An 18,332-nucleotide genomic window follows, 5' to 3' on the forward strand; every position below is an offset into this window, starting at 1 on the left:
ATTTGAGAGCCATCTTTTCAATTGCAAACTCCAAAAAGAAACAATTTTGATGCTCCTCATTTACCGCCCTCCAAAACTCAACACTGGATTTATTATGGAACTGCAAGATCTTCTGACATCACTTTGTGCTACATCCCAAAATACGGCTATCCTGGGGGACTTCAACATTCATATTCATTCATCTAATAACTGTTTTGCCGCAGAATTTCTTGAACTTCTGGACTGTTTACATCTCACACAACACGTTTCAGTACCTACACACACAAAAGGTCACACTCTGGATTTAGTAATCACGGACAATGCTCCCATCTCCAACCTGCTAGTTGAAGACTTGGGGGTGTCTGATCATAAATTAATTTCCATGACTCTGCCATTAACAAAGACATACATGAAAACAGAACGCCAAATCCAGTTCAGAAATTTAAAGGCAATAGATTCCACCCTCTTCAACCAGGATATCCAGGATATCTCACTAAGCACAAAATTTACTTCTATCAATGAATCTGTCAACCACTACAATTCCAGTCTTCGCAGTATTCTTGATATCCATGCACCGGTTAAAACTAGGTCAGTTACTTTCTCCAGATCAGCCCCATGGTATACACCTGAACTCCGTAAAATGAAAACTGCAGGTCGTGCCCTGGAACGGCAGTATACTGCCAGTGGCATGATGGTTCACAAACAAGCTTACCGCGAACACCAAAAGACATATTCCAGAGCACTCACCACAGCAAGATCCCGTTACTTCTCCCTAATAATTTCGAACAGTAGTGGGAATTCCAAACAGTTATTCTCTGAAATAAACTCTCTGGTTAAACCTTCAACACACACACAGACTGACACCAGTATAGATCACTGTAACAGATTCATGGGCTTTTTTATTAAAAAGGTGACATCAATCCAGTCTGTTTTCCCTGCAATAGCCTCATCTCAAGCTGGCAGCACTCTCCCCATACCACCCAGCACATTTTCAGTTTTCTCCGATGTCACCCAGTCTGAGGTGGAGAGGATCGTAAAAAGCATGAAAACCTCCACCTGTGTGCTAGATCCTCTCCCCACAACACTACTTAAGTCAAGCATTTCAGTCATCAGTCCGTTAATCACAACCATCATTAATCAGTCATTGCAATCTAGTCAGGTTCCCCCAGCCCTTAAAACTGCAGTCATTCTGAAAAAACCCTCACTTGACCCCAATATCCTGGCCCACTATAGACCTGTTTCCAATTTACCGTTTATATCCAAAGTTCTGGAGAAAGTTGTTGCAGCCCAACTTCATCATCACATCCATAACCATAACTTCTATGAAAAGTTTCAGTCTGGTTTCCGCATAGCTCACAGTACAGAGACAGCCCTGGTCCGCGTTATGAACGATTTGCTCATGACTGCGGACCAGGGCTCACCCTCTCTCCTCCTCCTCCTTGACCTATCGGCTGCATTCAACACAGTGAACCACACCATCCTTCTCAACAGGTTACAGTCAGAAATTGGACTTTCGGGCACAACGCTCAAATGGTTTCAATCACATCTCACCAATAGAACTGAATATGTTTCCCTGGATCACTGTAAATCTTCAACTCATACTGTGACTTGTGGAGTTCCGCAAGGGTCAGTCCTCGGGCCTACCCTTTTTACCATCTACATGCTCCCCCTTGGTCAAATAATCAATAAACACAAGGTTTCCTTCCACTGTTACGCCGATGACACACAACTGTACATGAAAATGGACTCCACTTCCCCCACAGTTCTCCCGTCCTCACTTCAGCTTTGTCTGGAGGAGATAAAGGCTTGGATGATTGACAACTCTCTTCAATTCAACAGCAATAAAACGGATGCAATCCTTTTTGGCACCCCTCATCAAACCCAGTCTTCACCTCTCCGCAGTATCTCAATATTTGGCCATAACATCCCCCTTTCCACCTCCGTTACAAACCTTGGAGTTAGGCTTCATTCTAACTTCACCTTTAATACCCATATCCGTCACCTTTGTAAAGTTTCCTTTCTTCATCTTAAAAACATCGCCAGACTCCGCTCCTCCCTCTCCCAACCGGATGCTGAGAGGTTGATCCATGCCTTTATCTCCTCCAGGTTGGATTATTGTAATGCCCTCCTCGTCGGGATTCCTGGAAAAAACCTAAAAAAGCTACAGCACATCCAGAACTGTGCTGCCCGGGTACTGATGAGGAGGCATAAATATGACCATATCACTCCTGCCCTCAAAGCACTCCACTGGCTACTGATCAAACAAAGAATTCATTACAAACTCTGTTTGCTCACCTATCAATGCATCCACGGCACTGCCCCTGCTTACCTCAATGAACTCCTCATACCACATGCCACCTCTCGAAGCCTTCGTTCCACCTCCTCTCACTGCCTGCATCAACCAAAGACCAAGCTTGCCACCATGGGAGACAGGGCCTTTCAGGCAGTAGCTCCGCGGCTTTGGAATGTCCTCCCAGAGTCTCTGAGAGCCCCACAAGGTGTGGAGGCCTTCAAAAAAGGTCTTAAGACACACCTTTTTAAACAGGCTTTTTAGATTTGTTAGCTTTTTAAATTGTAAGTTTTAATTTGTTACTATTTGGTGTGAGATGTATTATTGTATGTTTTATTGTAAGTTTTATAATCTATTTTCGTCTCTGTAGCACTTTGAGATTTCTTTGAAATGTAAGGTGCATTACAAATAAAATGTATTATTATTATTATTATTATTATATTGAAATGGAAGGAGTATCAGACCACTGCAAATACACCAAGACCCCGACATCCATCTAAACTTTTATCTGGAACATGTCATAAACGATATGTCATATCTGGAATTGGAATGTCCTTGAGTGAAACCTCACACTCTACGATCGAACCCGTTCTACCTACGATTTTTAATCGGCTAGTGCAGGGGTGGGCAGCTCCAGGCTTCAAGGGCCGGTCTCCTGCAACTTTTAGATGTGCCTCTACTTCAACACACCTGAGTCAAATAATGAGGTCATTAGCAGGACTCTGGAGAACTTGACTGCACTTAGGAGGTGATTCAGCTATTGGATTCAAGTGTGTTGGACCAGGGAGATATCTACGATTTGCAGGACCCTGGCCCTCGAGGACCAGGATTGCCCACCCCTGGTGTTAGCTATGCTCCACCATTAGCATCCATGTTTACTTCAGCAAACACTGAGCGCTTCTTCTTTTTATGCCAGTTGGCAGGCACGTGCAGAAGGGGGGGAAGAGTGAGTGAAGGGGGCTTGAGCCCCTGCCCCTTTTATCCTTGATGCCCCTAGTGCCCTTTTTGAGTTGTTTTTTTATTATTATTTTTATTTATTTATTTTTTTATCTGTACATCAGAAGGCCTGCTTGTGCCCCTCAGCAATAATGATTAGCTAAATATCATAATTTAGCAAAATAAACTAGTCTGGCTGCCCTCAGTCTAATAATGACTCAGTTTCTCTTCCTCCATGTTGTTCAGACACCGGGTCCATGGTGAGGAGGAGGGGGGCGGATCTGTGCCCTCTAACTATAAAATTATGGGCAAGAATATGGTCAAGAAAATCCGAGCTCATCCCACTTCCCCATGCTGGAGATTTTAGTTTAACAGTAATAATAAATAAAGTTATCTTTAAAATGAATCACTCAAGTGACTTCAAGGCCCAGCAGTATACTTAGGTGTCAATAAAATGAATCTGGTTGTGTGTGTTGTTTTTGTCTCATGCAAACTTTGCTTTAATTCTACTTTTTTCTATCTAATCATAAGAAATCATAGTCAGTCAGAGAGAGTCATTAAACAGGAAAAGCAGGTTTCCTGGAAAAAGAGGAAGTTTCCAGCCTGCAGATTTATAAATATAGCTGAGACTATTTCTTATTTTAAAGCATGAAAGTTTTAAAGAATTAAATCTAAACATTTTGAGTAATTTGATAAGATTCAAAGTAAAATATTTATATTAATATTGGTTTACTTGTAATAATATTTACACGAACATTTGTGGAAACACTTACAAGAAAAACAAGTAACTGTAACTTTAGTATTAAATAATTAGAATCATGTATTATTCTTGGTTTCTTTTCAGAAAAACATCTGTAATAACTCACATTAGGATTATAATAAGTATAATTAATAAGTTATGGTTATAAAATCATAAATGAATGATAAATCAGAGAAGCTGAAGAAAATAAATGTGATATAAGTTATGGTTATAAAATTATAAATGAATGCTAGATCAGAGAAGCTAAAGAAAATAAATGTGATATAAATGTGATTTTGACATTGAACTTGAAATGGTGTAAAAGGTGTAACTGCAATTAAACATCACTAATATGTTGTAGGTAGATAGTAGGTGAAAGGTGAACGGTTAAGGGAAAAAGGGGAACTAACAGGAGAGCAGAGATGATCAACGCCTTATTTAGGTGAAAGGTTGTGCAGGCAGCAGACATCAGGACATAATGTCGGGACATAGGAGGTTGAGCAACCCTGAGACATTAGCACAGACATCAGGAAATGTCTGTAAGACAGTGATGGATATGAGATCATCTGTCTGAGCAGTCAGAAACCCTATAAAAGGTGGGTGCAAAAGAGGAACCTTTTGTTGGATCCTCCGGGCAGCTTCGAGCCAAGAGATGGACAAAGAACTCTGCAGCTGAAGAAGAGCCGGGGCCACGGAGCCGAAGACTGTCCTTCTCATGGAGACCAACCCGTCTGGCCCACAATCTGTGGCTTCAAATCGCACTTCTCTCATCGGCTGGGTTCAGACCCCAAAGACAAAGATGAAGACAAAGACAAAGACAAAGAAGAAGAACTGGTGCCTTTTTTCCTGCCAGCACCAAGTCCTGTGTGACCTCACCATCCATGCGGAGAAGAAGCTCATCAGACCTACAGAGATTCCTGCCTTCGCCGATCAACATCTTCCTCCTGCTGCAGCACCTTCTTCATCTTCAATCATCACAGAGATTCCTGCCTTCGCCGATCAACATCTTCCTCCTGCTGCAGCACCTTCTTCATCATCAAGCCAGGTCTGGGGTTCGAAACGCCAAACTCCGTCCGTCTCTCTCAAAGGTTCCCTTTTTTTTAGTTCTTAGTATCAGCAGTAGGGAAAGACAGACTAGATGATTGATTTTACTTATTTGATTATTTCTGCTACTGAATTAAGCTGTACTGACCCTTGCAAAAATGCCTTATTAATAAAATATTTAGCATAAAGAAAATCTAAAAGATGTTGTGGACATTCAGTTAATGAGTCACCTTAAAGTTCTTTGATGGTTGTAAAATAGCTGTGATGTTTGATTCTGGAGAGGAAAAAGTTTAAAATGTTTTTAGGTTGCTGGTAGCCCAAATTTAAAACGTCATCCTTGGGACTCGCCCGAGTCACTAAAACCTACCTGGTTCAATAACAAATGCAAGTTGTAAAATAGAGAACGAGCGACCGTTAACAGGTGTGCTCTGTGAAACTAGTTGGCTGTAGGCTGCTCAGTCTGGCTAATTCACAGGGGGAAGAAGGGTGGGACACCTGGATGTAGGCCGTCAGAAAACCAGGCGAATCGTTTCTCGAAACCAGCTTAAACAGAGTTTACTTCAGTTCTGGACAGGGTAAATCCCAGCAGATTTAGGAAACTCAATTAACCCGTTAGAAGGAGAGCTGGTAGCACATCTCCCCTCTCAGAAGAGGAAGCAGAGAGTGAGACAGTAGAGACAGAAAGGAGGGGGGGGGTGTTGCGCAACAACAATATATATATATATATATATATATATTTTTTTTTTTTTTTTTTTACCTTGTTTTCTGAATAAAAACGTAGGTCTGATGTTGACGTTAGAAAAACTGTTTCTATTTATATTTTCATAATTGTCCTCGCAATAGTGGAAAAAACCCTCCTCGCCCCTAAACATAAATGCTTCGGCTGCAGAGAAAACGTCTGACTTTCACTTAATCATTCTGCTAAATACCCGGTTCGCTACAGGCAGTCTGAGTCGGTCCCACCGACAGATAGAAAGAATGTCTGTCTTCATATCAGACATCCTGCTATAAGACATGGTACTGCTACTGTCATCACGAGTACTCAAAGTCCCGGTACCACCTGGTACCACCTGCTGACTGTTCTCTCTGCTTCTCCTTAACGTTTCTACCAGGCGGGTTAAAGCCGCTGCTGATGGGATCTGGGCTGGAGGTGAGCGGTTGTAAATAGAAGTTATTGCAGAACCTCAAGTGTTAAAGGAAGATTCGGCCCAGAGCATTTAGAGTTCACAAAATAAAGATCAGAGAAAATACTGGAGCAATAATTAGAACCGCAGCAAAAAGCCAAACATGCCACAATTAAATTAACCAAAATGTCCCCAAAGCATCAGTGGACTGGCATAGGAGCCACCAGGGAATTCCAGGTAGATTCCAGGTAGATTCCAGAGATGCGCATTGCAGCAGCTGTTCATGCAGGGCCGGCCCAAGGTAATATGGGACCTTAGACAGACCCCACCCCCACCCCCTGAAATCCGTCCTACTAAGAACTTCAGCATCACTAACATGTTTAAATATCGATAAGGTGAATCTGTGAGAGGGAGACCAGGTTTATTGGCTGAGTTTAAAATCAATCACTGATTATTGATTATTTACTGTGATGTATTTGTAAACAAATCCCACTCAAACACAAAGATAACACCATATTGTAACCATGGTAACACAACAATCAAATTATCAAGATGATCCTTTAAACTTTTACAAAGTAAACTTCCTAATTAAATCCTAAATGTACAAAAAAAAATTCTCAGCTGAATGCATTAAATAAAATTTAACAACATTGTCATTCTCTATAAATGATACTACAGCTTTAGATCTATGGTCTGTGTTACAATTAGACCATTTCTAGGGGCCCTTGAATGTCTGGAGGCCCCTACCAGTAGCTACTGAGTTTTCTTTACTTTGATATCTCTGTCTAATAATTCTAGATCTCAGAGGTGCAACATCCAAAACTTTTATAAAGTTCAGCTTTTTTATCTATAACTCAGTCTGCAGCCAGGTTGTTCTAGAGGTTAAATAGATATTATTAGGGCTTAATTAGTAAAATGGCAACAATTTTGCTTATTTCATAACTTCATGACCTTTTACCTTCTCTCCTCTGGTCTGTTTAACAGCTACAGTCTCAGATCAACTCAGACCTCCAGGACTGTCAGCAGCAGAAACAGAAACATTATACCTGTTGGGGAACCATAACCATAGCAACAGGGTGCCCAGGTCCCTCCTAAAAATGAGATCTAGATTTCAAGGGGTTTACCTGGTGAAATAAAAAAATAAAAGGTAAGGTAATTTTATTTACATAGCACATTTTCAGCAACAAAGCTTTATTTGAATTAAAAAGAAATACAAACAACAAACCAAAGGAAAGAGCAAAAGAAGAAAAGAAATCTAATAATGTTGATCTAAAGTATATAAACTAGATACTCTTGATCTGGGTTGTTTGAAAAAAGTCCTAACTAGAACTCAGCAAGAGTATAAGGAATGCAGTATTATGTGTTTTACGGAGACATGACTGCAGGATTCTATCCCCGACTCCAACATCTCTCTGCTTGGCTTCCTGACTATACGAGCAGACAGATATTTAAAGAGCAGCAAGAAAAGAAAGGGAAGTGGATTAACAGTGTTTGTGAACAACATCGTGTCATCCAGGACATGTTACTGTGGAATGGACAAGCTTAGTTTGTCTTTTATAACTCAGCTTTATTGACGGTTGAAAAGACTAATGGACGGCAGCTCTAATGTTATTTACCCAGAACCTGACACACAGCGATCGTGCATGTCATGATGTTGATTACTGAAGTGTAGACCCAAATTCACAGAGGAGGCAGCAGCTGAGTTCTTTGATTTAATGAAGAATGGTTGAAATAATGATGGGCAGTTACAAAAAATATAAAATCCAAGGTAACAACAAAAGTAAATCAAAAAGATCAAACCAGGAGACACATGGAAAGACTGAGGTAAGTAGCAGTGATGGACAGATGAGACCTCACTGGGTCTGTGGCACATTTCCCAAACTGTGTCGACACTGTGTTGTGTTGCCTTGTCACTTACAGTGACATCTGCTGGATTTAGAAAGTCATTGCAGGCAAATTCAATAAAGACAGGAGTGTTAACCGGTTCCTCCCCCTCAAGCCGGGCACCTTGATGCTTCAGCATTGTGGAAGTGCTCTGGTTACAGTAAGGCAATACTTGGGAGCAAATCCTACATTTTTCACCTACAATATAAATAAAAGTTAATCCATGTAAACTAACTCAAATATCCATGGAAAGGAATTTGAATAATCCGAAAGAAAAATGATCAAAAGTAGAAATGAGAACGGAATAATAATTATTTTCCATGATAAGATCAAAATGATCCAAAACTTCCTCTTCTTCTGTTGATCCATGCCGGTATTCAAATACGAGCCAAAAACCAACACAAAGCAAAGAACACAAAGTATCTCATCCAACAAAACCCACAAACGTGTCGACACAGTTTCTCCCTCATCAATACAATTTGGCTCAGTCACATCCAAGCGACACGGGAACTGTATCGGTCACGTGGTTTTCCTTAAAGTGATACACACATCGACACGGGGTTTCATCTTGTCTGCTCGGCGCATGTGCCGAGGTTTCTGTGTTGTCTGGCCATCACTAGTAAGTAGATATGAGGATCTGATAAGCAATCTGAGAGAATCAGAGGCTTAAATACTGGGAGGTAGAGAGTTAGAGAAAATCAGGAGCCAGACTGAGTGGTGGGGAGAAGGTGGCACAGGAAAACTACATAGATATACAGGGGAACACAAAAGAGTGAAGGAAAAATTTTGTAACAATGTTTAAATAAATTTGAATGTACACTTTATGATGTTTTTATTAAAAGGTTTGCACTCAGTTGCAGCTCAACAGGACATATGCTCTTCTGACCCTCTTCAAATAAGTTAAGAACAGGGTGTTCAGCGGTTAGAAATGTGAGACATGGCTAAGGTGATAAGCCTAGTTTGTAGAAGTTCAGTTACTAGTATCTGTTTAGCCATCAGCAGAGAGGCTTTTTGGATAACGCCTAAAGTTGAATTGTGAATGTGTATGCAACCCTGCTCAACTGAAACTTACAGATAAGTAAGGTATAGATTTTTGCCTGACACTTGAGCAAGGGGGTGTGGCTACGTAATGTGTGATGTATCCTATGTAAATGAGGGGACGTTCAGCCCCAAGTCAGAACTCATCCGATTCTCACTGAGATGTGAGCTTTGTATGTTTTCTCCATTTGCAAATGTTAATTAAAGCTGTGTTTGTTCTCTTTTAAAGCTGAAGTTTGGTCTCGAATTTTGTGCAACTTAACAGAAGTAACATAAAGGAGCTGGAAATAATTCTAACACAAATAAAAAAACATGACAAACTGGAAAGAGACAAAGACATGAGGGGAAATTCAGGGGTGGAAATTAAAAATTTTCTCCACCAGCCATTGTGGCTGGTGGAGAAAATTTTTTTACCGGCCACTCAGACATTTTACCAGCCATCCATCCATCCATCCATCCATCCATCCATCCATCCATCTTCTTCCGCTTATCCGGGATCGGGTCGCGGGGGTAGCAGCTTCAGAAGGGAGGCCCAGACTTCCCTCTCCCCGGCCACTTCTTCCAGCTCTTCTGGGGGAATCCCGAGGCGTTCCCAGGCCAGCCGAGAGACATAGTCCCTCCAGCGTGTCCTGAGTCTTCCCCGGGGCCTCCTCCCGGTGGGACGTGCCCAGAACACCTCACCAGGGAGGCGTCCAGGAGGCATCCTGACCAGATGCCCGAGCCACCTCAACTGGCTCCTCTCGATGTGAAGGAGCAGCGGCTCTACTCTGAGTCCCTCCCGGATGACTGAGCTTCTCACCCTATCTCTAAGGGAGAGCCCAGCCACCCTACAGAGAAAACCCATTTCGGCCGCTTGTATCCACGATCTCGTTCTTTTGATCATGACCCAAAGCTCATGACCATAGATGAGGGTGGGAACGTAGATCGACCGGTAAATCGAGAGCTTCGCTTCACCAGCCACTGTTTTTTTTTCTTCTTTCGATTACAAACCCCACAAGTACAAGCAAATTATAGAAAATGTATGATTTATTCTTAACTCTATGAAAACCAATTTACTGACAGTAAGTTTACCATACAGATGTACATATACAGAATAATTTAACATAAAGCATGGACACCTTAACAGGGTTGTAGTGCAATAAGTTAATTTGAAGTAATTACTAACGGCAAACCTTAACTACACAACCCTAACATTATTGCAATCATATGTTGAACATTTCCAAATTTTGGCAACAACTGTCCCTGATATTATTTATTAAAGATGTGTGTAGTCACTTTTAAATTGTATCAATAGCTGTTTTCTGTTTTATTTGTTTTCCCTTACTTATTACGTTTTCTGTTGAAATGAACAATTATTACTAAAATATCTCAGAACGTGTTCATTATTAATTACACGGGCCGCCGCCATCATCATCATCATCATTCTTGTATCATGACTGAAGACTAGGATCCAAGGTGAACAAGAGACACAGGTGGGTTTAAATACACAGGGAAGATAATCAAGGGAAACAACGGACAGCTGGAGCAATCAAGGGGAAGACGGGACAACACAGGAACTAATTAACACAAAAACACATGAAAAGAACCTACAGAGTCAGAGATATAAGAACAACTGAACCTTGAGTCTCGAAATAACTAAGAAATAAACATAACTAGAAACACTATGAGGGACTGAAATAAGGAAAAAATAAATAATGAAACTAGAATGACCCTGAAAGGTAAAACTAAAGTGAACCAGAAATAAACAGATAAAAAGAGAAACACGCTAAAAACAAAATCCCAGAGTCCTGACAGTAAAAGTGAGATTTTGGCTTTCTTAGGACAATATCTATGTGTGCACAATTATTGGGCAACTACTAGTGTGCCGAATTATTATGCAACTGAATTCAAACTGAAGATTTTCCTATCTCACTTGTTTATTGTCATTTGATAAAGTGATGAAATGTTTGTCAATTCAAAATTGACAAACAATTCTGACATTTAAAAAACAAATCAGCGCTTTCCAAACAAGCTGTACCCATTTGTAGAAGCAGCACATATGTATTGTTTTGGACCAAGCATGACACATTGATGTTTGATTTAACCATTAAGCATATGATATAATGATAACAAAACCTTCATGTGAACATGTTGTTTTAATGCTGTTGATCACTGTATTCAGCTGGTTTGTGAGGTTGGCTGCAGGCATTTATCAATTTTTACATTTTTTCCAGACTCCAGTATTGAAAATGGAATAAAGTCTACACCACCCTCTAAATGCTGGGTAAAGCGTGCCTTGTGCATGTTCCCGCAGCGCATTTAATAGCAAGCAATCAGTAAATCAATAGCCAGACCGCAGCGCATGGCAGCCCGACAACTTTGTCCTTCAGGTAAGGGGTGTTTACTTCGGGACAAATTGAGACAAACTCATTGAATTGATTGACACGTGCCATCATGTCAATTGAACTTTCAAAGTGTGTAGCAGAGGTGACGAAACACCCACATGGCCCCCCCACCTCAAAAATGAATCCAGCTCTGCTGCCTTAGCCTGACCTAAGACAAGGTTCCAATGTTGTGGAAGACATCCTGTCTGGTTCCAGTACTGAAGAAAACTCATCAATCACTATAAACCTGTTGCCCTAACAAAATCCTGGAGAAACTCCTGTTGGCCCACCTGAATAAGCAGACAAGCACGTATCAGGACCCCCGTCTGCAGCAGAGTTGGAGTTGACGATGCCATCATACGTCTGCTTCAACATATAGACAAAGCGAGCAGCACTGTGAAGATCAGGTTCTTTGATTTCTCCAGTGCATCTAACACAATTCAGCCTGATTTGCCTTGTCAAAAACTCCAGAAGACACAGATGGAAGCCTCAACAATCACCTGGATCTTGGACTACCTTACAAACAGACCACAATTTGTGAGACTGAAGGACTGTGTGTCTAACCAGGTGGTCAGCAACCCAGGAGCACAAGGGACTGCACTCACCATTCCTTTTCATTCACTACACTTCAGACTTTCAACACAAGTCCGACTTCTGTCATCTACAGAAATACTGAATTGACTCTGCAGTTGTCAGGTGTATCAGAGATTTACATGGAACCTCTTACATATACCATTAGAATATCTTACTTATACTATCAAACCTCACACATATACGGTACCATCAAACTTTTATACATATGCCATAAAACTCTCTTGCATGTACCATAAAACTCTTTTACATATACAAATTAACTCTCTTATGCATAGTACTACCAAACAAAAACGAAAAATTGCTGTTTGAAATAAACTTAAATATATCAATATTTACTTAAATATTTAATCTATATTTACAATAATAAAGCATAATGAAACTTCTTGTGAGGCAGAGATGTAATGATTTTATCCCTCAATAAATGTCTTTATGTTTCATTTTTGAATTTATTGTAGTTCTAAATTAAATTGATTGTAGTTTAAATTTCTACAAAAAATTTACAACCATTATCTCCATTTATGTAGCTAAAAAATTTTTGACAATGTGATAGTAAATGTGAGAATGAATAAGAGAATATGAGAATATCACTAAATATAGGAGGGCTTGGTTGTGAATGTGAGATTGAATAGTGGTTTGTGTGAATGCGTATAGTCTGTGTGAACGAGTATATTTGTATTTGTGAGAGAGTTTGATCAAAACGGAAATTATCTTGATCAAAACAGATGTTATCTTGAATTCCCAGTTTCTGATAGGACGCCTGTAATAAAGAAGTCGGGTTGTCATGGACATTGACATGCCTGGGCTTAAGAGAAAATGGCTTAGAAGAAGCCCCTCAAAGAAGCAATGAGTCTTTTAAATAATATTGTAAATCAGGGGTGCCCAAAGTTGGTCCTGGAGGGGCGGCATCCTGCACGTTTTAGTTCTGTCCCTGGTAGTACCAACAACCTTTTCAGCATGTCAGTGTTCTTCTTAGGCCATCTAACAAGCCATCATTAGATCCAGGTGCATTAACCAGGGAGAGAACTAAAACATGCAGGATGCCGTTTTAGTTCTCTCGGTCCTCCAGGACCGACTTTGGACACCCCTGTTGTAAATGCTTCTACAGTAGTATGAGCAGTATCTGAAATGTTAAATACGAGCCAGCATTGGACACTCCATCTGCTGCTGAAGTTAAACGGCTCTTCAGACATGAAGGTGAAGTTGACTTTCGCTTGCTACTTCAGGTAAAGGCTAAAGGGCAATTCCACCTTTTTTCTCACTATCTTGCAGGTCTTTAATCTGCTCTAGTTTAAAAATTAAAAAATGTTGATTCTTCAAACATGGACTAGATTACTCTTCATTAATAGCATGACATTTATAACATAGTTTGTGAACCATAAAACCTGTATTTAATTTGTGAAAGTTTATTAAGAGGTCATATTAGTTCTTTTTTGCACCTAGACCTCAGAGCTGTCAAACTTTACCATCAACCACAACAGCAGATGAGTCTGATGCTGGCTCAAAGTCACATTTTATTTATGCTTATTTGCACAAACCACCTTTCACTCACATTCAAGCACTGCTCTGCATTTTAAACCTGTCTGTGTCAAGAATAAGTCTGTTAGTGGAACAGCAGCAGCACCTTGGTCAATGCTGTGGCCTAGTGGGGTGAGGGAGTCATTAATAACCCATTGACCTTAAGTCTGGATGCCTGTACGACAGGGGTCATCACTTCCAGTTCTCTAGGGTCAGTGTCCTTCAATTTCTAGATGTGTCTCCACTTCAACCTGAGTCAACTATTACAACTTTTGAGAAAATAATTATCGATTCAGGGACACGTGTTTTTGGACACCTGAAGAGAAGTGAAGACAGCGGAGAGTTTCATTGGAACTCCACTCCTCCCTATCCAGAACATTGCACACAGTCGTTGCGTAGCCAGAGCAAACCAGATCCTCTCTGATTCCACCCATCCTCTCCATGGTCTGTTCATCTGGTTGCTGTCTGGCAGGAGAGCCTGTAGCATCCGCTGAGGAACAGCCAGGCTCAGAAATAGTTGTCTCCCACTGGGCATCACATTGCTCAACAATCCCATCACTAAAACTGTCTGAGACTGTTTGAAAAATACTATGTTATATATATTTAGCAAAACATTATTATTTGTTTATTATGTAATCATAGGCACACTTGTGTTTCTGTGTGTGCTCCAGTGGCCAAGCCATGACATTTCACTTAAGTTTTTTGTGCAATGACAATAATATGAATGTTTGTACTATTTGCATTGTGTTTACTAAAATCAACTTCAGTAGGAGCTGGCAAAAGGTGATTTTGCAGGCAATAACCAAAATGCGTCAAGAAAGATTTTTTTTTAAATGAAGAGGTAAACTGCAAAGTGTTTGAGAAGTTTCTTCTCAAACACTTCTCATAATTTCACAACAGTTTTATCTAAGCACCTTTTCTGCAAGCAAATAAAAACTAAATGAAAAGTTTGTTTAGAAAATTTGATTAATAAAATTAATAAAAAAATCATTTTAGTTGATTTTACATTTTAATCAACTATTTTATTTACAATATTTAACTTTTTTAACAGTATAGACTTTCCTTCAGGGACAAATGGAGTGTGAAAGGCTTATATTTGAGAACATATTGGAATATATAAGCTAATTTAATGGTATACGTGAGAGAGTTTGATGATATATATAAGAGTGTTTGAATCCTTTTGGGATTTACCTTCAGGGAAACTGTAGTTCCCATCTCCCACACAGCACCAATACATAAAACAGTACATCAAATACGTCAATTAATGGGATTTAGTTTTTATTTTTAGTACATTAACAGCCCAACCCTGTAGTCCTTCTGTTTCTGTTGTACTCCTGTTAGCCCTCCTTCCAACCTCCAGTGAGGAGTTGAAGACTTTCATTGCATCCGCATCCACCGACCAAGATATGTATACACTGCCTGGCCAAAAAAAAAGTCGCCACCTGGATTTAACTAAGCAAATAGGTACAAGCCTCCTATTGGATAAGTACTGCATAGGCGATTATCTTTCAGCTGGCAACAAGTTATTTAACCCCAGCTGATGCAATGAGTAACTCCTCATTTCTTAAACAACCATGGCAAAAGACACATCCTGTGGTTGTGGAAAAGACGTTAGTCTGTTTAAGAAGGGTCAAATCATTGGCATGCATCAAGCAGAGAAAACATCTAAGGAGATTGCAGAAACTACTAGAATTGGGTTAAGAACTGTCCAACGCATCATTAAAAACTGGAAGGATGGTGGGGAACCATCGTCTTCCAGGAAGAAATGTGGTCGGAAAAAAATCCTGAATGATCGTGATCGGCGATTACTTAAACGTTTGGTCAAATCAAATCGAAGAAAAACAACAGCAGAACTCAGGAGTATGTTTAATTGTGAACGCAAAAGCATTTCCACACGCACAATGCGAAGGGAACTCAAGGGGTTGGGATTGAACAGCTGTGTAGCCTTAAGAAAACCTCTAACCAGAAAAAAAGGCTTCAGTTTGCTAGGGAGCATAAAGATTGGACTCTGGAGGAATGGAAGAGGGTCATGTGGTCTGATGAGTCCAGATTTACCCTGTTCCAGAGTGATGGGCGCATCAGGGTAAGAAGAGAGGCAGGTGAAGTGATGCACCCATCATGCCTAGTGCCTACTGTACAAGCCTGTGGGGGCAGTGCTATGATCTGGGGTTGCTGCAGTTGGTCAGGTCTAGGTTCAGCAACATTGTGTGCCCAAAGAATGAGGTCAGCTGACTACCTGAATATACTGAATGACCAGGTTATTCCATCAATGGATTTTGTCTTCCCAAATGGAACGGGCATATTCCAAGATGACAATGCCAGGATTCATGGGGCTCACATTGTGAAAGAGTGGTTCAGGGAGCATGAGACATCTTTTTCACACATGGATTGGCCACCACAGAGTCCAGACCTTAACCCCATTGATAATCTTTGGGATGTGCTGGAGAAGGCTTTGTGCAGTGGTCAGACTCTCCCATCATCAGTACAAGATCTTGGTGAAAGATTAATGCAACACTGGATGGAAATAAATCTTGTGACACTGCAGAAGCTTATTGAAACAATGCCACAGCGAATGCGGGCTGTAATCAAAGCTAAAGGCGGTCCAACAAAATATTAGAGAGTGTGACCATTTTTTGGTGGCGACTTTTTTTTTGGCCAGGCAGTGTAGTTCCTCAGTCTGTTGGTCCTGTACTTTGGAAGAAGCAATCTTCCACTGAACCTGCTTTCCTGGCTGGTGTTGTCTATAATAGCCTTGGGTTTCTGTAGGGTTCTCCTCTGCCACTGCTGCCAGAGAGTCCAGCCTTGTACCAACCACTGAACCAATCTGTCTGGCTTGTTTCTCCAGCTTGGAAAGGTCTGCCATAGAAATGCTTCCACGCCAGCACATTACAGGACGCTGGCAATAACAGACTGGTAAAACAACCCCAGCAGTTTTCCACAGATGTTAAAGGATCTCTACATCCTGATCTGAGCCTTCTTATAAAGCTGCTTGGTGTTGCTTGTCCAGTCCAGCTTGTCCAGCCACAGACCAAGATATTTATAAGTCTGCACAAGCTCCACCTCCTCCTCTCCTATCAGAACTGGTTGTAGACTGCAGTCAATAACTGAGAACTACAACCAGAGCTGAGCTGTGATCAGCTCTGATTTCCCTTTCTGATGTCAAAGATATTTTTAAGAGGAATAATGTTATTGAAAGTAAAAAGAAAAAAAAACATATCAAAGTGAAAAAAGTGCTGTTGTATAGGAGAAAATCTGAATGTATGAAAAAGATCTGTGTTGAATTGAAGAGAACTATATTAAGTATTGTGAGAAATCCTATTTTTATTAATCTAAAAATCTAATTGATGTTCATGTTTCTTATAGGTCTGTTGGACTGCACATTCTCCACAGTCTGTGTGTGAATCTTTGTCTTTGATGGTTGCTAAACTAGCAAAATAAAGTGAGCTAAGATGCAATAGAATGAAAAAAACTGACTGGGGGAGCCTCACTGACAATACTCAGAGGAGAAATCTGCAGCCAGAGTTCAGCACTGTGTTTACAAGGGATGCTTGAGATACTTTCTGGCTCTTTCTATAGTCAGCACAGTCTAAACATGAGCACATTCCCTTCCCTTGCAGTGAGTAAAACGCATACAGGGTACCTCACACTCTATAAAATGATGAAGGCAACCTCACAGAAGGTCGTCATTCTAATACAGAGGTCAAATTAAGTGCAGAGCGTACATCAGAGGAAAAATTTTATCTGGAAATTGCTTGTCTGCAGTAAAGGGACATTGTAACCGCGTCATGTACGCAAGACCCTTACCTGTGGTGGAGTGCAGACTCTCCGAGCTCCAATAGCGAGACAGGACCCCCCTCAAAGTGCTGCCCAAGCTGTCTCCCCCTCCTCTGTCTCCACCCATACATGCACCCACACCAAGACCTCCGTCCACCATGCCATCCATTACAGGGCTCACCGGGCTCCCTCTGTCAGACTGGGACCCCGGTGACAGTCCAGAGCTGCCGCTGCCGATGCTTCCACGGCTGTCCCCAGGCAGGGGCTCGCCCCTTTCCAAGCCCTGCTGTGTCCGCATCCCTGTGAGGATGCACAACAGAGAGGGGGGAACAGAAGTTCGCAATGAGAACTTAGGGAAAATAAAGAGATGCAGGAGGTTTCCCTTTCCCAAGAGAAAGAGATTGAAGCAGAGGAGGAGGAAGAGGATGGGGAGGTGGCTGGTCTGAGATCTGCTATACTATTTGTTGTGATAAGCCTCTGCGATCAACCTGCTGATGTCTCCTCCTATACAAAGAACAGGAGAGTCGTAGCAGCATACCTCTCCTCCCTGTCACTCCCTGCACTTTCAGCTGCGCCCTTTCCCTCCGTTGCTGCATCTCCTTTTCTCTGTGCAAATTGATCTGCATGCCTTCATTTCCTCACAAAGCTCTGTCTCGCATGCACGCTCCCTCTCTCACACAAGCTGAAATCATTAGGGGTCCCGCAGGGGGATTTGTGTTGCTCGACAGAACTGCTTGCCTGACAGAAAGACTGGCTCACAAACGCAGGACATACAATGACCAGTGATGTGCGGTAGGGCTCATGACTGGTGAGGCATGACTGCTCTAGTGCAGGGGTGTCTAACTCCAGTCCTCAAGGGCCACTGCCCTGCAACTTTTAGATGTGCCTCTGCTGCACCACCTGAATAGAATAATTAGGTCATTAAGGCTCTGGAGAACTGATCTACACAAGGAGGAGGTCATTAAGCCATTTCATTCCAGTGTTTTGTACCTGTGGCACATCTAAAAACTGCAGGACACTGGCCCTTGAGGACTGGAGTTTGAGACCTGTGC

General features: G+C 41.3%; 1 protein-coding gene across 4 annotated transcripts in view; it reads right to left on the bottom strand.

The window, feature by feature from the left end:
- Window positions 1–18,122, bottom strand: part of arhgef4 (Rho guanine nucleotide exchange factor (GEF) 4) — a 64,165-nt gene extending 46,043 nt beyond the window's left edge. Inside the window, exons 1-2 of one of the 4 annotated variants that reach the window (XM_032551208.1) lie at window positions 17,819–18,112; window positions 17,311–17,580 (exon numbers count right to left, since the gene is read on the bottom strand). In XM_032551208.1, the coding sequence (XP_032407099.1) occupies window positions 17,311–17,580; window positions 17,819–17,906 (358 nt within the window). In that variant the 5' untranslated portion in view covers window positions 17,907–18,112. Of the gene's footprint in view, window positions 1–17,310; window positions 17,581–17,818 lie in introns of all 4 variants that reach the window. The other 3 variants (XM_032551207.1, XM_032551210.1, XM_032551211.1) reach the window with 3 other exon arrangements.
- Window positions 18,123–18,332: the final 210 nt, after the last annotated feature.

This window comes from Xiphophorus hellerii, chromosome 21, assembly GCF_003331165.1.
Source record: "Xiphophorus hellerii strain 12219 chromosome 21, Xiphophorus_hellerii-4.1, whole genome shotgun sequence".
In the NCBI taxonomy this organism is placed as follows: domain Eukaryota; kingdom Metazoa; phylum Chordata; class Actinopteri; order Cyprinodontiformes; family Poeciliidae; genus Xiphophorus; species Xiphophorus hellerii.